The sequence below is a fragment of the Scyliorhinus torazame genome, chromosome 2 (assembly GCF_047496885.1).
Source record: "Scyliorhinus torazame isolate Kashiwa2021f chromosome 2, sScyTor2.1, whole genome shotgun sequence".
In the NCBI taxonomy this organism is placed as follows: Eukaryota; Metazoa; Chordata; class Chondrichthyes; order Carcharhiniformes; family Scyliorhinidae; genus Scyliorhinus; species Scyliorhinus torazame.
In genome coordinates this window covers 261,294,245-261,312,579 of record NC_092708.1, presented here as the reverse complement: position 1 = coordinate 261,312,579, position 18,335 = coordinate 261,294,245, and the positions used below count along the sequence as shown (strand labels likewise).

At 46.9% G+C, this 18,335-nt stretch overlaps 1 protein-coding gene across 1 annotated transcript in view; it reads right to left on the bottom strand.

The window, feature by feature from the left end:
- The window catches only part of knl1 (kinetochore scaffold 1), a 240,322-nt gene that overhangs the window by 50,400 nt on the left and 171,587 nt on the right, over window positions 1–18,335 (bottom strand). Inside the window, exons 18-19 of the mRNA XM_072486289.1 lie at window positions 12,811–12,906; window positions 9,964–10,003 (exon numbers count right to left, since the gene is read on the bottom strand). Of these exons, the coding sequence (XP_072342390.1) occupies window positions 9,964–10,003; window positions 12,811–12,906 (136 nt within the window). The remainder of the gene's footprint in view (window positions 1–9,963; window positions 10,004–12,810; window positions 12,907–18,335) is intronic.

Here is an 18,335-nt window from a genome sequence, read left to right as displayed (position 1 = left end):
CCCAAAAAGATAGTATTCTGTCGGTAACCCTTAGTAACTTTCCGAACATCCATAAACCAAAACACTTTTTAACAAAGACAGTAGGTTTGAATCCTCTACAGAGAACAGATATCACTTTTAAATTATCAAGTGATCTAAACACCTTGTTTAACATAGAGAGAGACCAGTATACATCTGCTTGGTTTGAATGCAGCTCTCCAACTGAAAGTGAAACTAAAACAGAGCCAAAAAGACCTTCCAGCTCAAAACGAAAGTCAAAAGCAGAATCCAGCTCCACCCACACAATTACATCACTGCAGCCATTTGATAAAACACACTTTTCTTAAACGGACTCTCACATGACAGTGTGGAGTTTGCACATTCTCTCCATGTCTGTGGGTCTCACCTCCACAACCCAAAGATGTGCAGGGAAGGTGGATTGACCATGCTAAATTGCCCCTGAATTGGAAAAAAGAATTGGGCACTTTAAATGATCTAAAAAAAAAAAAATCTAAATATTTTTTAGATTACTGTTAATGGTCTTCCTTATTGGTTCTTTCCAAATGGTATTCATGAATCTTTGCCAGGTTTTTCTTTTTGCCCTCGAGCTTCTTTTACTGAGATCAGATGGTTTTCCATCAGGAATCTTCTGATTGTGCATGTCAGCTGAAGGTTGCAGCATTGCAGAGGGATACCAGTCAGGTCAAACTGCCCAAAAAAGGTTCTCAGTGCTTTAATGTTGGCACCCACAACCCATCTTCAGAGACAGGTAACATACCTTACTTTGGCAGACATTAGTGTTGGCCGAGGCTTTTCTCCCATAGGAGACTTTGCCAACAAACCCCCAGTGGCATCCCAATGGGATGCAAATATTGGAATCGCCCTTATTCTGGAAGTTCTTTGGAGGCACCCTAAACGTAACATTTCATGCCGCGTGAAAGAAGGCAAGGCAAGATGATCAATAGGCAGCACCATCCATTTGGTTGCACCAGCTAAGATGCTGCCAGCCATATCTCTGATCTTTGTCAAGCTTACCATGGTAGCCGCAAACAAATACAACTACAGCTACAAAATAGCATGGTTCTTGTACATGTGCAGGAACATGAGGAGTCAGTTATGGCCAAAACAAACTGTTGTATGGACCCATGCTGTAGAGTATCACAAACAAAAGCCTCCTTTGCAAGCATGTCATGCATCATTTCAACCTCAAAACAACTCGGAGATAGAAAGTGAGGTTCTGGGATATGCTACAATTTGATTGCAGACTTGTGCTCAAGAACTACCTACGTGCCTAGCCAAGCTACAACTCTGCCATTTACCTGACAATGTGTACAATTGTCCAGGGACATCCTGCCACAAAAAGCAGGAAAGTCCAACCTGGCCAATTACCACCCCTACTCTCACTCGTCAGAGTGATGGAAGGCATCATCAACAGTGTTATCAGGCATCACTTACTCAACAATAACCTGCTCACTAACCCTCAGTAAGGGTTCCAACAGGACCCCTCCACTACAGAATTAATTAAAGCCTTGGTCCAGACAAAAGAACTGAATTCAAGAGAGGACATGACTGCCCTTGACATTTCGGCAGCATTTGACGAAGTATGGCATCAAGCAGCCCTAGTAAAATCGAAACCAATCAGGAGGAAGTCTCGCCACTGGTTGGAACCGTATCGTAACTAGGACAGAAAATAGCTGGAGTTGTTGGTGGCCAAATCCCTCAATCACAGGACATTGCTGCAGGAGTTCCTCAGGGTAATGTCCGAGGTTCAACCACCTTTAGCTATTCATCGACAACCTTCCCTCCAACATGAAAATAGAAGTGGGGATATTCGCTTATGACTGCAGTGTTTGTTACCATTTGCAGCCCCTCAAACAATGAAGCAGTCCACACCTGCATGCAGCGAGATCTGGACAACATTCAGGCTTGGGCTGAAAAGTGGCAAGAAAAACTCATGCCTCAAATGCCAGACAATTACCATTGCCAACAAGAGAATTTAACCACCACCCCATGACATTCAAGGACATTACTATTGCTGAATTCCCCACCATTAACACCCTTTGGGGTTACCATTGATCAGAAACCCAGCTGGTCCAGCTATACAAATACAGTGCTACAAGAGCAGTTCAATGGATTGGAATCCTGCTGTAGTAGCTCACCTGATTCCCCAAAGCCTGTCCACCATCGACAAGGCACAAGTTAGGATTGCGATGGAATACTCTAATTGTCTGGAGGGGTCGAGTTCCAACAACATCCAGAACAAAGCAGCCACTTCATTGCCAACCCATCCACCACCATAAACATTCATTCCCTCCATCACCAGCACACAGTGGCAGCAGTGTGTGCCATCTACAAGGTGCATAGCAGCAACTATTCAAGGCTCCTTCAACTGCAACTTCCGCACTCACCTCTACCACCCAGAAGAAAAGGGCAGCAGACACATGGAATCATAACCACAGGCAAGCTCCCCTCCAAGTCACATACCATCCCGACTTGGAAATGTAATCGCTGATTCTTCACTGTCGCTGAGTCAAGATCCTGGAACTCCGTTTCTAACAGGACTGTCAGAGTACCTACGCCACAGCAATTTAAGAAGATGCTTCACCATTACTTTCTCAAGAGCAATTCAGGATGGGCAATAAATGTTGCCCTTTCCAGCTATGCCCACATCCCATGTCCAAACATGAAAGAAATGTATCCCTGCTTCCAGTGGTGGCATGTCGGAGGGAGTCACACATTTGGTGGCTCCTGCTCAGGGCTTGATTTTTTTAGAATTTAATGCCCAGTCCCAGGCGCAATTTTTCGACAAATAAGTGCAGGAAGACACAAGGAAGGAAGGTGGGGGGAATAAGTGCAGGAAGACACCCCGGGGTGGGGGGGGAGGGAAAGAGAGAAAGAGTCCAAAAACCAAAAGAAAGCCGCCGTGAAGAAGGGGGCGAATGAAGGTTCGCCATCAAGCGAAAGGGTCAGCTCGGCAACTGGAAAGATGGTGGAGGCTGGGTCGCTGGTTGGGGCCGCACTGCTCACAGCAGAAAAAATGACAGAGGTGATGGCTTTGGAATTCGAATTCGAGAAACAGTTTGCAAAACAGATGGAGGTGATAAGGAAGGAGGAAGGAGGTGATGGCAGCACTGAAGGCGATGGTGGAGGAGGAGATTGTCCCGGTGAAGGCGGCGGTGTCAAGGACATCGGCCGAGGTACACGAGCAGGGTGAGAAATTGAAGGAACTGGAAGAGGCCTTGTTGCAACATCGATCAGCTCACCGCGATGGGAGAGTTGCTGCAGAGGATGGTGGAGGCCAACAATGTCTGCGAGCAAAGTTGGAGGACCGGTAAAACAGATAGAGGCAGCAAAATCTGAGGGTCGTGGGCCTGCCTGAAGGGGTGGAAGGCCCAATGCCGATTGGGTATTTTGCCCAAGATGTTTGTGTGTGGGGGGGGGGGGGGGAGGAAAAGAGAACCCTCCCGGTACAAACTGGATCAGGCTCATCGGTCGCTGAGGCCGAAACCAAAGATGAATGAGCCACCAAGAACGGCGGTTAAGTTTCCACAGGTACCACACGAAGAAGGTGGTCCCGAGTTGGGCAAAGCAGAAGCGGTAGGTACAGTGGGCTGGAGCTGGTATACATATTTACTAGGACTCAACCATGGAGTTGGCAAGAAAGTGGGCAGCCGTCGGCCGAGTGAAGACGGCACTCTACAATAGTGGTGTGGGGTTCGGCATAGTGTACCCAGCTAAGTGGAGGGTGACCTCCAACTCCAAAAACTTTCATTATGAGACGGTGGAAGCGCTGGTGGCATTTGAATAAGGCAGAAGGACTGGGCTAGAAGTGAGAAATGGGACTGAGGACTGGTCTTGGACAAAGGGTAGGGGGATGGAAGATTGCATAAAGTTCTATCTTTTATTTCATGTTGTTATATGTGTTAAATGGGGTGAAGTTGTCTATTTGGATGAGGTAGGAGTTGGGATTTTTCGTAATCACAGTTTACTGGGGTTTGTGTGTTTGCATTGGGTTCCTTTGTTTGAAGGGGATTTCTTTGTTTTCCTGGAATTGGGCAGGGGCCTCCGCGCCAGCAACCTCCGCGCCAGCAAGCTCAAGTTGGCTTGTGAATGGAGATATGGTGGAGGGAGGGGTTGCGGACATTGGAGCCTGGTCGAACAGGTTTCGATGGGCCGAGGTGGTATGAAAGGAGGAGGGAACCGATACTGGATGGGGCGAATTGTTTCAGAGAGGAAGTGGATGGGGGGGATTCTGCGAGGGGGGCGTTGATGGCAACAATGGGACGGGGCGGGCCAAGCACAGAGGGTAGGGCCTGGAGTTATGATGATGGTGGATAGGAGGGGCAGGGGGAAACGACCATCCCACGGTCAAGATAGTTACATGGAACGTGAGGGGTTTGGAGGAGCCAGTGAAGAGGTTGAGGGTGTTTGCGCACCTAAAAGGCCGATGTGGTTATGATTCAGGAGACTCATCGGAGGGTGATAGAGCAGGTGAGCCTCAGGAAGGGCTGGGTAAGCCAAGTATGGGAATGGGCTGAGATTCGGAGTGGATACGGCTATGAAATAAGGAACCAAGGGCGCATGTCCGCACAAATTATACGCGTTTGGGATACTTTGCTCTGCACAGGGGGACCAGACAGGGGTGTCCTATGTCCCCTCTGTTATTTGCATTAGCGACAGAGCCTCTGGCTGTCGCTTTAAGGAGCTGGGACTGTGGAAGGGAATAGTACGGGGACGCAGTGGAACATAGGCGGCTTGATTCTCTGTTTCTGAGCCTAAGTGTTGACGCGAACAGATAATCCGTGGACTTTTGGGACAGAAAAACCAGCGCTGCACCTGGACTGATTCCGCTATCGTTGAGGGGCTAACATCGGTGCCCTATGGGACACACTATTCCACTGCAATGTGGTGCGGGATATGCCGGGTCCGTGATCGACACTTGGGAGGCTGACAAGCTGCAGCTGCACATACATATTACCATAAGACATAGGAGCAGAATTAGGCCACTCGGCCCATCGATTCTGCTCCGCCATTCAATCATGGCTAATATTTTCTCATCCCCATTCTCCTGCCTTCTCCCCATATCCCCTTATTAATCAAGAACCTATCTATCTCTGTCTTAAAGTCACTCAGTGATTTGGCCTTCGCAGCCTTCTGCGGCAAAGAGTTCCACAGATTCATCAACCTCTGGCTGAAGAAATTCCTCATCTTTTTTTGTTTTACAAATTTAGAGTACCCAATTCATTTTTCTAATTAAGGGGCAATTTAGCATGGCCAAACCATCTACACTGCACATCTTTGGGTTGTGGGGGCGCAAACACGGGGAGAATATGCCAACTCCACAAGGACAGTGACCCAGAGCCAGGATCGAACATGGGACCTCGGCGTCGTGAGGCTGCAGTAGTAACCACTGCACCACCCTGCTGCCCCTCAGTTCTGTTTTTAAATGATCGTCACTTTAGTCTGAGATTGTGTCTTCTGCTTCTAGGTTTTCCTACAAGTGGAAAAATCCTCTCCACGTCCACTCTATCCAGGCCTCGCAGTATCCTGCAAGTTTCAATAAGATTCCCTCTCATCCTTCTAAACTCCAACGAGTACAGACCCAGAGTCCTCAACTGTTCCTCATACGACAAGCTCTTCATTCCAGGGATCATACTTGTGAACCTCCTCTGGACCCTTTCCAAGGCCAGCACATCCTTCCTTAGATACGGGGCCCAAAACTTTTCACAATACTCCAAATGGGGTCTGACCAGAGCTTATACAGCCTCAGAAGTACATCCCTGGTCTTGTATTCTAGCCCTCTTGACATGAATGCTAACATTGCATTTGCCTTAACTGCCAATTGAACCTCACGTTAACCTTCAGAGAATCGTGAACAAGGACTCCCAAGTCCCTTTGTGCTTCTGATTTCCTAAGCATCTCCCCCTTTAGAAAAAAGTGTATTCTCCATTTTTCCTTCCAAAGTGCATAACCTCACACTTTTCCACATTGTATTTCATTTGCCACTTCATTGCCCATTCTCCTAGCTTGTCCAAATCATTCTGCAGCCCCCTTGCTTCCTCAATACTACCTGTACCTCTACAGATCTTTGTGTCATCTGCAAACTTAGCAACAGTGCCTTCAGTTCCTTCTTCCAGATCATTTATGTATATTGTGAAAAGTTGTGGTCCCAGCACAGACCCCTGAGGCACACCACTAGTCACCGGCTGCCATCCTGAAAAAGATCCCTTTATCCCCACTCTCTGCTTTCTGCCAGTCAGCCAATCCTCTATCCATGCCAGGATCTTACCCTTAACACCATGGGCTTTTAACTTATTTAACAGTCTCCAATGCAGCACCTTGTCAAAGGCCTTCTGGAAATCTAAATAAATCACGTCCACCAGTTCTCCTTAGTCTAACTTCCTGTTACTTCCTCAAAGAACTCAAAGATTTGTCAGATATGACCTCCCCTTGACGAAGCCGTGCTGACTCAGTCCTATTTTATCATGCACTTCCAAGTACTCTGCGATTTCATCTTTAATGATGAACTCTAAAATCTTACCAATAACTGAAGTCAGGCTAACCGGCCTATAATTTCCCGTCTTCTGCCTCACTCCCTTCTTAAACAGTGGTGTTACATTAACCACTTTCCAGTCCTCTGGGACCCTTCCTGCCTTCAGTGATTCCTGAAAGATCACCACCAATGCCTCCACAATCTCCTCAGCTATCTAGTTTAGAACCCTCGGGTGTAGTCCATCCGGTCCAGGCGATTTATCCACCTTCAGACCTTTCAGTTTCCCCAGAATCTTAGTGATGGTCACTGCACTCACCTCTGCCCCCTGATTCTCCTGGAGCTCTGGCATCTCACTGATGTCTTCCACCATGAAGACTGATGCAAAGTAACTATTCAGTTCCTCTGCCACTTTTGTTTCCTATTATTACTTTTCCAGCAACATTTTCCAGTGGTCCAATACCTATTTTTGCCTCTCAACTTTTATATATTGAAAAAAACTTTTCCCATCTTCTTTTATATTACTAGCTAGCTTGTCCACATATTTCAACTTCTCCCCCCTTATTGCTTTTATAGTCGTCCTCTGGCGTCCCACTAATCCTCGCCACTTATGCTTTTTCTTTTATGCTGTCCTCGACTTCCCTCGTCAGCCATGGATGCCTCGTCCTCCACTTAGCATGTTTCCTACTCCTTGGGATGAATTTCTGTTGTGACTCCCGAATAACCCCCCCAAAACTCCTGCCATTGCTGTTCCACTGTCTTCCCTGCCAGACTCCTTTTCCAATCAACTCTGGCCAGTCCCTCCCTCATGTCTCTGTAGTTACGCTTTATTTAATTGTAATACCGTTACATCTAACTCCAGCTTCTCCCTCTCAAACTGCAGGGTAAATGCTATCATATTGTGGTCACTGCTCCCCAAGGGTCCTTCACCTTGGTTCCCTATTCAAGTCTGCTTCATTACACATCACCAAATTCAGAATTGCCTGTTCCCTAGCAGGCTCTGTCACAAGCTGCTCCAAAAGAAATCTTAGACATTCCATAAATTCCTTTTCTTGGGATCCACGACCAACCTGATTTCCCCAGTCCACTTCCAAATTACATTCCCCACACACACTTATTCCAGCCAAAAAGTTGGCACTGGTTGTGCTGGAGTGCGTCCATACAGCTCATGGGTCGTCTGGGACCAGAGGGCACCCGGGGTGACACCCATGTGACCCGTGGCACCTGGTTCAAAGTGGCCTGTTAGTGGTGTGCGCAGCTGCATGGCTGCCTTGCCAACGGCTGCAATGGTGCTCCATGTCCGTCCACGCTGACACCACAGCCCAACTCCTGCCCCCCTCCCCCCCCCCCCCCCCCCCCCCCCCCCAACCCCAGCAGAGGCCCCCGGCCAGCGGCACAACTGTCAGCACACTATGGCGATGTTGGACATTTGCTGTACCCCCTCTCTCCCCCCTCAGCAGCCACCATGCCCGTTTCACGATTTTTAGAAAGCACAAGTGAACCATGCCATCAGGAACTCAGCCCATTAGAGACAGGGAATCGCAGAAGCCCTGGAGAATACTGGGTCGGGCCAGATATATATACGTATCTCAGAGCCGAGTGCGTTGATGGGGTACTTCTCCGAACTTTTGGATCTTTTTCAGGATATAAATTAAACCTGGAAATGACCCCAGATAAATACTCTGGGAGACCGGTGGTGGTGGCAACACCTATTTGGAGGCAGTCGAGGCAGCACTTTAAACTGGGGGGCTGGGTAAAGGAACATGTTGATTAGGGGGAACCATAGATTTGAGCCAGGGAGGCTGTACGGGAGGTATCAGGGATGGAGATCAAGATATTAAAAGACCTGTTCCTGGGTGGACATTTTGTGAGGTTGGAAGAGTTGGGGGAGAAATATGGACTGGGACAAGGGGAAGGGTAGGTACCTGCAGCTCCAAGACTTTGCTCGGAAGGAGGTTCAGAGCTTCCCGATAGCAGCGCCGCCCCTCATTGTTGGATGAGGAATTGACAGCAGGGGGAATGGAAAGTGTCAGCGATCTACAGGAGCATTTTGATGGAGGGAGAGGTGTCTATGGAGGCGATAAAAGCCAAGTGGGAGGAAGAGTTGGGAGGAGGTTATGCAAGACGGTTTGTGGTGTGAGGTGCTCCAGAGGGTAAACGCCTCAACTTCGTGCACGAGGTTGGGGCTGATATAGCTAATAATAATAATAATAATAATCTTTATTATTGTTACACGTAGGCTTACATTAACACTGCATTGACGTTGTGTATAGGGCGCACCTCACGAGGGCGAGGATGAACCGACTCTTTAGAGAGAGAGAGTGGATGGTGAGCGATGTGGGAGGAGCCCCATAATCCATGTACATATGTTTTGGTCCTGTCCGAAGCTGGAGAAGTATTGGAGGGAGGTTTTCAGTGTCATCTCAGGGGTACTTGGAACTAGGGCCCCTAGAAGCCATTTTTGGGGTGTTGGACCGGCCAGGGCTGCAGGCGGGTGCGGGTGCAGATGTTTTAGCCTTTGCCTCGCTGATTGCCCGGAGGCGGTTCCTGTTGGGGTGGAGGTTAGCTTCTCCGTCCTGTGCCTCAGCTTGGCGGGGGGGGGGGGAATCTACTGGAATTTTGACTCTTGAGAAGGTGAAGTTTGAGCTGAGGGGGATGAAGGAAGGGTTCTGAAATTCATGGGGATTGTTAATTATGTACTTTTGAGAATTGATTGCCATCGAACATGGGGGGGGGGGGTTATCATTGTTCTTGATTATACTGTTCACTGATTGATGGTTAAATTTTCTTTTTTACTTGGAATGTCGGGGTGATGTTTTGGTTTGTTTCCTTCGGGTGTTTATTTGATGAAAATGAGGAAAATAAAAGATTTTTTGAAAATAAATGCATCCCTGCGCCTAGAGGTACCGTTTGCTTCATGCCAATCTGCCCATTTCTTAGTTCCCTATTCCTTCAGCATTGGTAAAAGGCTGCTGGTGTGTTTAGATTTGTTATAATCCTCAGAAATTTTCTAATTTTTGTTCCCCTCTTTATTACGTTTCTCTTCAACTGCCCCATCCTTTAAGTTAACTTGCATTTCATGTCCTCTCTTTCCAGTTCTATCGCTCCGAGACCTATGTAAATTGGCTCCTAGGTCTGTGAAAAATTATGTAATTGAACTTAAATAGAAAACTTAAGCACTATTAGTGCTTGAGATTCAAGCTCGTTTTACCGAAGCATGAAACAAACAAATTAAAATGATTTACATCTGAAGGTGAAACATTACCCACTTTATATCGCAGCAAAATGAGCAAATATACATGTTAAACAGACACCAAAGTGCATACATATTTGTTTGAACAAACATTCAGCGACAGGAACATTGGGAAATATAGGCTCACTCAGATCCAATCCGAGAACTGAACTTTGGAAAAATAGCTGGGCAAACAGAACCTCAACATAGTGCAAAAAGGAGGAAAATCTACATTAGCAAGTACAATGGAAGAAAACAATACCTTTCCATGTCACGGTGTTCTTCCTGAAGTTTCTTCAACTCTGGACAGAAAGGGAAAACACTTAGGCATACTTGTATACCGGCTTTACATACTGTTAATGTTGGGGCTGTCAAGCCAAAATTATTACTATGGAATATAAATCTGAAGAACCAGGTTACAACAAAAAGGCACAGCTAAATCTATATGAAATGTACATTAATACTGATCATTTACAAATCCTTGCATAAAGATCCTCTGGCCGCGCCCGCCTGGCGACCGGAAATTCCCGCCCGATACCAATGGACCTTTACGTGATCTGCGTCCCATTCGTGCTGATCTTGAGGCAGACGGGACGGAAGAATCCAACCCAATATTTCCTGATGGACTCGGTTTGCTTTTCATATGGTTTTGCAACAGTCCAAGACCAAACAGATCACTGCAGTTTACACAGCATTAAAATGCATTCTGAATCTGAAATCAATTCTGCTCAAGACTAACTAGTGTTTTTCAAGAAATTATGCAAGAATACGACATTCACAGAACGCAATTAAAATTGAAGAAAATATTATATATGTTCATTGTGAAGGAAGCTATTACTTGGGAATAAAGCTTTAGTTGTCGGTCAGCATCAACGGACTAAAACCTGATACAAAAGCAGACAGTGTATAGCTTCCTCTTATAGCGCTTCAACAACAAACCTTTAACGCTAGCCTTAAATATTCGTTAATCAGTGTAAACTTTTCGCTTCCAACCTTACTTATCTTGCAACATCTGAGTCAAGAGTCCCAAATTAGTGGAGAAAAATTTGCAGTGGAATGCTTTCAACCAGTGAAGAGACTTAAATTCCATCAGTTTCAACTCTTCTCAAATCCAAATGATATTTGGCCAGATGTATTCAAACCTCTGTGCCAGAAGCCATCCCGTGGTGTGGTCATTTTGGTTTTGGCTAGAGGCTGGCCTGCACTCCTGGATGCAGCACACCAAAATTATTCGCTGAAAACCGATTTCCGCTTTCTGGGCTGTCGCTCGGCCAGGCAGCATGCTGCCCATGGGCCACAAACAATAGATGAGCCAGAGTACAGATGGGAGATAGAGAACCTAGTGGCATGGTGTAACAGCAACAATCTCTCCATCAATCCAAAACTAAGGAGCTGGTCATTGACTTCAGGAAGTGACATATCATACACACCCCTGTCGGCATTAATGGTACAGAGGTGGAGATGGTTGAAAGCTTCAAATTCCAAGGTGTCTAAGAAAGCACAGCAGTGCCTATACTTCCTCAGGAAACTAAAAATTCAGCATGTCCACATTGACTCTTACCAATTTTTACTGATGCACCATAGAAAGCATCCTATCTGGCTGCTTCACAGTCTGGTATTGTAACTGCTCGGCCCAAGATCATAAGAGTTTGAACACAGCCCAGTCCATCATGTGAACCCGCCTCCTCCCACTGCCTTAGAAAAACAGGCAGCATAAAAGCGGGCAGCATAATCAACAACCCCTCCCACCCGAGCTATTCTCTCTTCCATCGGGCAGGATACAAAAGTCTGAGAACATGCAGTAACAGATTCAAAAACAGCTTCTTTCCCGCTGTTATCAGAGTCCTGAATGACCCTCTTGTGGACTGAACTGATCTCTCCACACAACTTTTCAACTGAGTAGTACTACACAACGTCTGCTTCATCCGATGTCTGTCTATGTATTTACATTGTGTATATATCGCATGTCCTATTCTATTTCATGTATGGAATGCTTTGCCTGGATTGTACGCAGACCAATACTTTTCACTGTACCTCAGTGTACGTGACAATAAACCTAAATCCAAATAATTCTCTGTAGATGGCCAAGCCCTCTGACTAGCTGTGACTGCATGTCGATGCGACTTTGTGACGCACAGTTACGGTTTGGTGAGTGAAAGGTCAGGGGGGCCCGGTGTTTCGATAGGAGGTTTCACAACTTTCCCAGGCACATTTGGAATCAGTGACCCAATACTACTGGAGTTTACATTTTTAAATTTTTTTTTCAAAAATGTTTATTCAGAATTTTTCAACAAAAATTTTCAACCATCCCCCCCACCCGTAGCCAAAAAAGAAGAAAAGGAAAGTCGCATAGCAAGACAAACATATCAATTCAACATAATACAGAACTTTGTACAAAGGGTTCCTCCCGCACATATCGACTTTCCCATGTGTTTATGTATTTCCGTACTCAAGTGCCCCTAGGAAAAAAACCTTCCCCGCCCACCCTTGTACCCCCCCCCTCCCCCCGGGTTGCTGCTGCTGCTGACCGACCTCCATCTAACGCTCCGCGAGATAGTCTGGGAACGGTTGCCACCGCCTGAAGAACCCCTGCGCAGACCCTCTCAAGGCAAACTTTATCCAGCTTGATGAACCCTGCCATGTCATTTATCCAGGCGTCCACACTGGGGGGCTTCGCGTCCTTCCACAATAGCAAGGAGGTTATTCATGAAGGTCTGCCTTCTCAACCTTGCCCCTCGCCTGAGATGTGGTGATCCTCGGGTTAAATTACCACCAGTCAGCTCTCCCCCTCAAAGGGAAAAGCAGCCTATGGTCATCTGGGACTATGTCGGAACCAATGCCATAAATTCAAAGCAGGGTAACAATTTAGAAGCGCCATAAGTGTCTTTCATCATAACTAGTAAATGGTAAAGTTGAGGACTGCCTGTATAGGGTTTGTTTAAACTTGCTGACTGGAGCTGAATGTTTTGATTCCATGCCATGCTTCAGTTTCTAAGCCAGTTTCCAAACGTTAAATCAGAACGTCATAATTATTTTGATAACCTGCTAACAATGAGAATTTCTTGGCAACTTCCTTTACACCCGTAATTTTTGCCATTCAGTCTCTTACCCTCACATCCGTTAGTCACAGTCTGTTCCAGCTGCTTCATACTCTCATCGTTGTCAATTACATCAGCACAACATTCTCCCAGATGATCCAAATTTGCTATATCCAAGATAAGATTATATCATTCATTTTCAAGACAAAAGAATTTAAGGAACTTAAAGAAATATAATTTATAAAAAGTAGGTAACGGGTAAAACAGTGGACACAAGATAGACAAATCTCGATGATCTGGGGGAAGAGGGAGCAGTGCTGACCACTGATCAAACAGCCGGGTTTGATTCCGACCTTGGGTGACCGTCTGCGTGGAATTCGTAACTTCTCCCAGTGTCTGCGTGGGTTTCCTCCCAGTGCTTCGGTATCCTCTCCTAGTCCAAAGACGTAAGATTAGGTGGATTGGCTCAGCTCAATTGGTCCTAGTGAGATTGCGCAGATAGTGTGGGTGCTCTTTCAGAGGGTCGGTGTAGACCCAATGGCTGAATGGTCTCCTTCTGCACTGTAGGAATTCTATGATTTAGGGAGGGAGGGAGTAACAGGAAATTACAGGCCTCTCAATTTAACATCAGTTGTGGGGAGCTACTGACTGAAATAATCTATTGTTGGGATTAAGTGGCTGAGCATTTGAACAACTAGGAGCTAAAAACAAAAGTTAACATGGATATTTGCAGAGTAGGTGGAGTTTGACTAACTTAGGTCAACAATTGGGAGCGTGTCGGTGGATGCTCTCCATTTGGACTTCAAGAGACATTTCATAAGAGTCTGTAAAACGGATCAACAAAAATGAATGCATGGAATTGGAAACAACATTGTGACATCATAGATTATCATAGAATTTACAGTGCAGAAGGAGGCCATTCGGCCCATCGAGTCTGCACCGGCTCTTGGAAAGAGCACCCTACCCAAGGTCAACACCTCCACACTATCCCCATAACCCAGTAACTCCACCCAACACCAAGGGCAATTTATAATGGCCAATCCACCTAACCTGCACATCTTTGGACTGTGGGAGGAAACCGGAGCACCCGGAGGAAACCCACGCACACATGGGGAGGATGTGCAGACCCCGCACACAGACAGTGACCCAAGCTGGAATCGAACCTGGGACCCTGGAGCTGTGAAGCAATTGTGCTGCCCACAATGCTACCGTGCTGCACATGGATTTGCAATTTGGAGCCAGGACCAAAAAGTAAGGATAATGGGAGTGCAGACGGATTGGTGTTCAGTACTAACCTAAACTAGGATCCCAGCATTTCACAGTGTAATTTAACAACAGGCATTTAAGAATGGAAAGTTGTAACTTCAAGTTTCAGGTAATACCTACTGAGAAGATACAGCAAGCTGTGCAGTTTACAGCACGAAGTTGCAAGATTAAGTGAGCGGGAAAATCTGTGTCATGAGGGTCCGAATGATGAAATGCGATGTCATTGATTTTGGATCCAAGTATGACAAAATCAGAATATTTTCTAAATAGCAAGAGACACTTTGGAATCTAGCATTGTATTGTGTTTATGGCACCTGCCTCATCGGAAATAAATGTTGGCCAGGAGTCAGAAATCTTTCTTCAGATGTGCGCTGGGGTCAATTACTTCCATGTAATAGTAGATGGGTGCCTTTATTTAACAGCTCATTTGAAAAATGACAGTGCAGTGTCACATTGAAGTGTTAGCCAAGGTCCTGGAGTGGGGCTTGAACCCATAACCTTTAGTGAGTGCTGCGACTTTACCAAGCTGACATGCACTGTCCAAATATTTGAATATTGTTCTTATGTGCTGCTTGACATAGGTTCTGTTATAGTCCAGGGCTTGGAAACTCCAAAGTATATTATGAAGTTCACCTGGCCTACACCAAAAATCTGTTTTCAAGGGCATGGCCCAACACTCTGAACAAAGAACAAAGAAATGTACAGCACAGGAACAGGCCCTTCGGCCCTCCAAGCCCGTGCCGACCATGCTGCCCGACTAAACTACAATCTTCTACACTTCCTGGGTCCGTATCCTTCTATTCCCATCCTATTCATATATTTGTCAAGATGCCCCTTAAATGTCCCTATCGTCCCTGCTTCCACTACCTCCTCCGGTAGCGAGTTCCAGGCACCCACTACCCTCTGCGTAAAAAACTTGCCTCGTACATCTACTCTAAACCTTGCCCCTCTCACCTTAAACCTATGCCCCCTAGTAATTGACCCCTCTACCCTGGGGAAAAGCCTCTGACTATCCACTCTGTCTATGCCCCTCTGCATTCTCATTTGAATGAGACTTGCTTTTCCAGAGATTCTGATCCCATCTCACCAGCAAATATGTAACTCCTTCCGGAAAGCAAACTATATCTTTTAAGTTAACAAAGCAGGTAGCTTTAGTCAATATGTTTTTTTTTATTGGAACAACTCTTCAAAATGAAACCATAGAAAAACAGGGGGAAAAAAACACTTCTTTCTCCCTCCGAGTCCACAGCAGTCAAATGGAAAATGAAAATAAAAAAACCTCAGCGGCAGCCCAGCTCCACCCACAAAATGATATCACTGAAGCCATGTATCATGGAGTACCTTTAAGAAATGGGTGTTATCGAATAGCTGTAGTGGGTGTACCTTTAAGAAATGGAGTTTATTAGAGAGTTGCAGTGATGACAGAGTGTGGGTGGAGCTAGTCTGTCTGCTTTTACTTTGGGCTCGCAGCTACAGGGTCTGTTTAGTTTTGTTTTAGATTTGGAGAAGCTGCAGTCACAGCAAGATGTATATGAATCTCTGCAAGCTTATGAATGTTAATTTGGTGATTTCAAAGTGGTAACTGTTCTCAGTAATGAAGTTAAACCGGAGGTCTTTCTGTAAAAAGGGTTATTTTTGTCTTATGGATGTTGCAAGGAAAGATTAAGAGTTACTTCGAGAGTACTGTATTCTTTGGGGGATTTATTGGTGTTGATAGTTAAGATGTATACTGTGGGTTTATAAAGTGTTAACTGGTTTCGTAAATAGAGTGTTTTAATTTAAAAAGGACTGTAGATTACTGTTGCATCACACCTATAAAGTAGGCCCGTGTGCTCCCCGCCCGCCCCCCGCTTACTTCCTCGGAGCCAGCGCCAACGGGGCCATCACCAGAGTCCTCAAACCACAGCCCTCACAAGGCTCCTCGTCCAAACTGATCTAGTCCAACCCCCTCCCCCCACCAAGGCCTCACCGTCTCCACATTTGCCGCCAATCGTAGTACATCAGATTTGGGAGTGCCAAGCCACCTCCATGCCTCTGCCTTTGTCGCAGGGCCCTCCTAACCCTCGGCACATTCTCTGCCCACACAAATTCCAAGACCAGTATTTCCACCTTCCGGAAAAAGACTTGGGTAGAAAAATCAGGAGGGACTGAGAAACAAAACAGGAACCGTGGCAGCACATTCATCCTTACCCTTGTAACCTTGCACCCTTGCTGCCATCGTCAAGTGCAACGTATCCCACCTTAGTCCCCTTAACCTCTTCCACTAAACCGGTCAAGTTCCACCTATGCATTGTTGCCTGCTCCCTCAGCATGGTAGCACAGTGGTTGGCACTGTTGCTTCACAGTGCCAGAGACCGGGTTTGATTCCCGGTTTGGGTCACTGTGTGGAATCTGCACGTTCTCCCCATGTCTGTGTGGGTTTCCACTGGGTGCTCCGGTTTCCTCATACAAGTCCCGAAAGATGTGCTTGTTAGGTGAAATGGAGAATTCTCCCTCAGCGCTGGAGTGTGGTGACTAGGGGATTTTCAGTAACTTCATTGCAGTGTTAATGTAAGCCTACTTATGACACTTTTGGTAATGCCCCCAGGTTTGCACCCTGCATTCACCAGGAACATCACACTCTTCCCTCTGTTCAACTTATAGCCGGAAAATGCAATGAATCGCTCCAACAAGCCCATACTTTCCAACTGATCCGAAACAAACAACAACAGATTAGCCGCATACAGTGGTACCCGGTGCTTCCCCCCCACCCCCCAAAAAAAATAACCGGTCTCGTTCGTTCGAACACTGGACATGGGAGACTCGTTCAACAATTGAACTCACGCCAGAAATTTCAGTCCAAAAACAAACCTTCCAGAACTTCAAACAGATACCTCCTCCACTCTACCTTCTCCATGGACACAATCTCCCCCACAAAACCCGTTTGATTCTCAGAAACTACCTCTGGGATGCACCCCTCCAACCCCACACACCAATACCTACACCAGGACTGTCACGTCCGTGTTTAGCAGCAAAATGGGCCTGTAGGATCTTCCCCTTTTTCGGGATCAACAAAATCAAAGCATGCGCTAAAATAGCCGGCTACCCCCCTTTTTCCACAGTCACACCAAACAACCAGGGGAGGGGTCAACTCCGTCGCAAACTGCTTGTAAACCTCCGCTGGAAAGAGGACTTCTGGTGACGGCGGGCGGGAGGCGGCCGCACAATGGAGGGCTCCCGTTCGGGAACGGCATTTTCGGGGCTTTAAGCCCGGTCCCAGGGTCCACAGAGGCGGCAGAAGCAGGGAGAAGGCACAGAGGAAGCACAGTGAAGACACAGGAGGAAAAAAAACCAAAGAAAAATGTCGAGGGTGAGCAAGAAAACGGCCGGAAAAAAAACAGCTGAAAGTCCATCGGGGAGTGGAAAGGTCACCGCGGGGTCACTAAGGAAAATGGAGGCTGGAGCACCAGGGAAGGCCGCACTGCTTATGGCTGAAGAAATAACTAAGGTGATGGCTGCGGAATTTGAAAAGCAGTTGCCGCAGATTGCGAAATGCATGGAGACGGTGAGGAAGGAGGTGAGGGAGGTTGAGTGTGCTGGTGGAGGAGGCGGTTTCCCCAGTGAGGACGGAGGTGGCGCAGTGGCGGAGGTGCGAGAGAAAGGGGAGGCGCTGAAGGAAGTGGAGGAGACGTTATTGCAGCACGGTGATCAACTTGCCTCGATGGGGAAAGAGATGCGGAAGGTGATGGACACTAACAAGGATCTGAGAGGAAAAATGGAAGACCTGGAAAACAGATCCAGGCGACAGAATTTGAGGATTGTGGGGCTGCCCGAAGGAGTTGAAGAACCGAAGCCAACTGAGTATTTTGCCGCGATGCTGGCAAAACTATTGGGGGAGGGGGAGGATCCCTCCCGATATGAACTGGATCGGGGTAATCGGTCGTGGAGGCCTGTACCAAAGGCGAGTGAGCCGCCAAGGGCAGTGACTCTGTGCTTCCGTAGGTACAGTGTGAAGGAGAAGGTCCTGAGCTGGGCCAAGCAGAAGCGGGTGGTGCAGTGGGCTGGAGCACGTGTATACCAGGACTTTACGGTGGAGCTGGCAAGGAGGCGGACTGCCTTCAACTGAGTGAAGAGGGCACTGTACATTAGCAAGGTGCGGTGCAGCATTGTATATCCAGCGAAGCTGAGGGTGACTTACAAGCTCAGGGACTTTTATTTTGGAACGGCGGAAGCAGCGGAGGAGTTTGCGAAAGCAGAAGGACTGTGGCAGAACTGACAAATTGAGGAATGGCCATGTGCCGATGTAACCTCATGACTGTATTTTCTTCTTTTTTGTATCATTGCGCGCGGG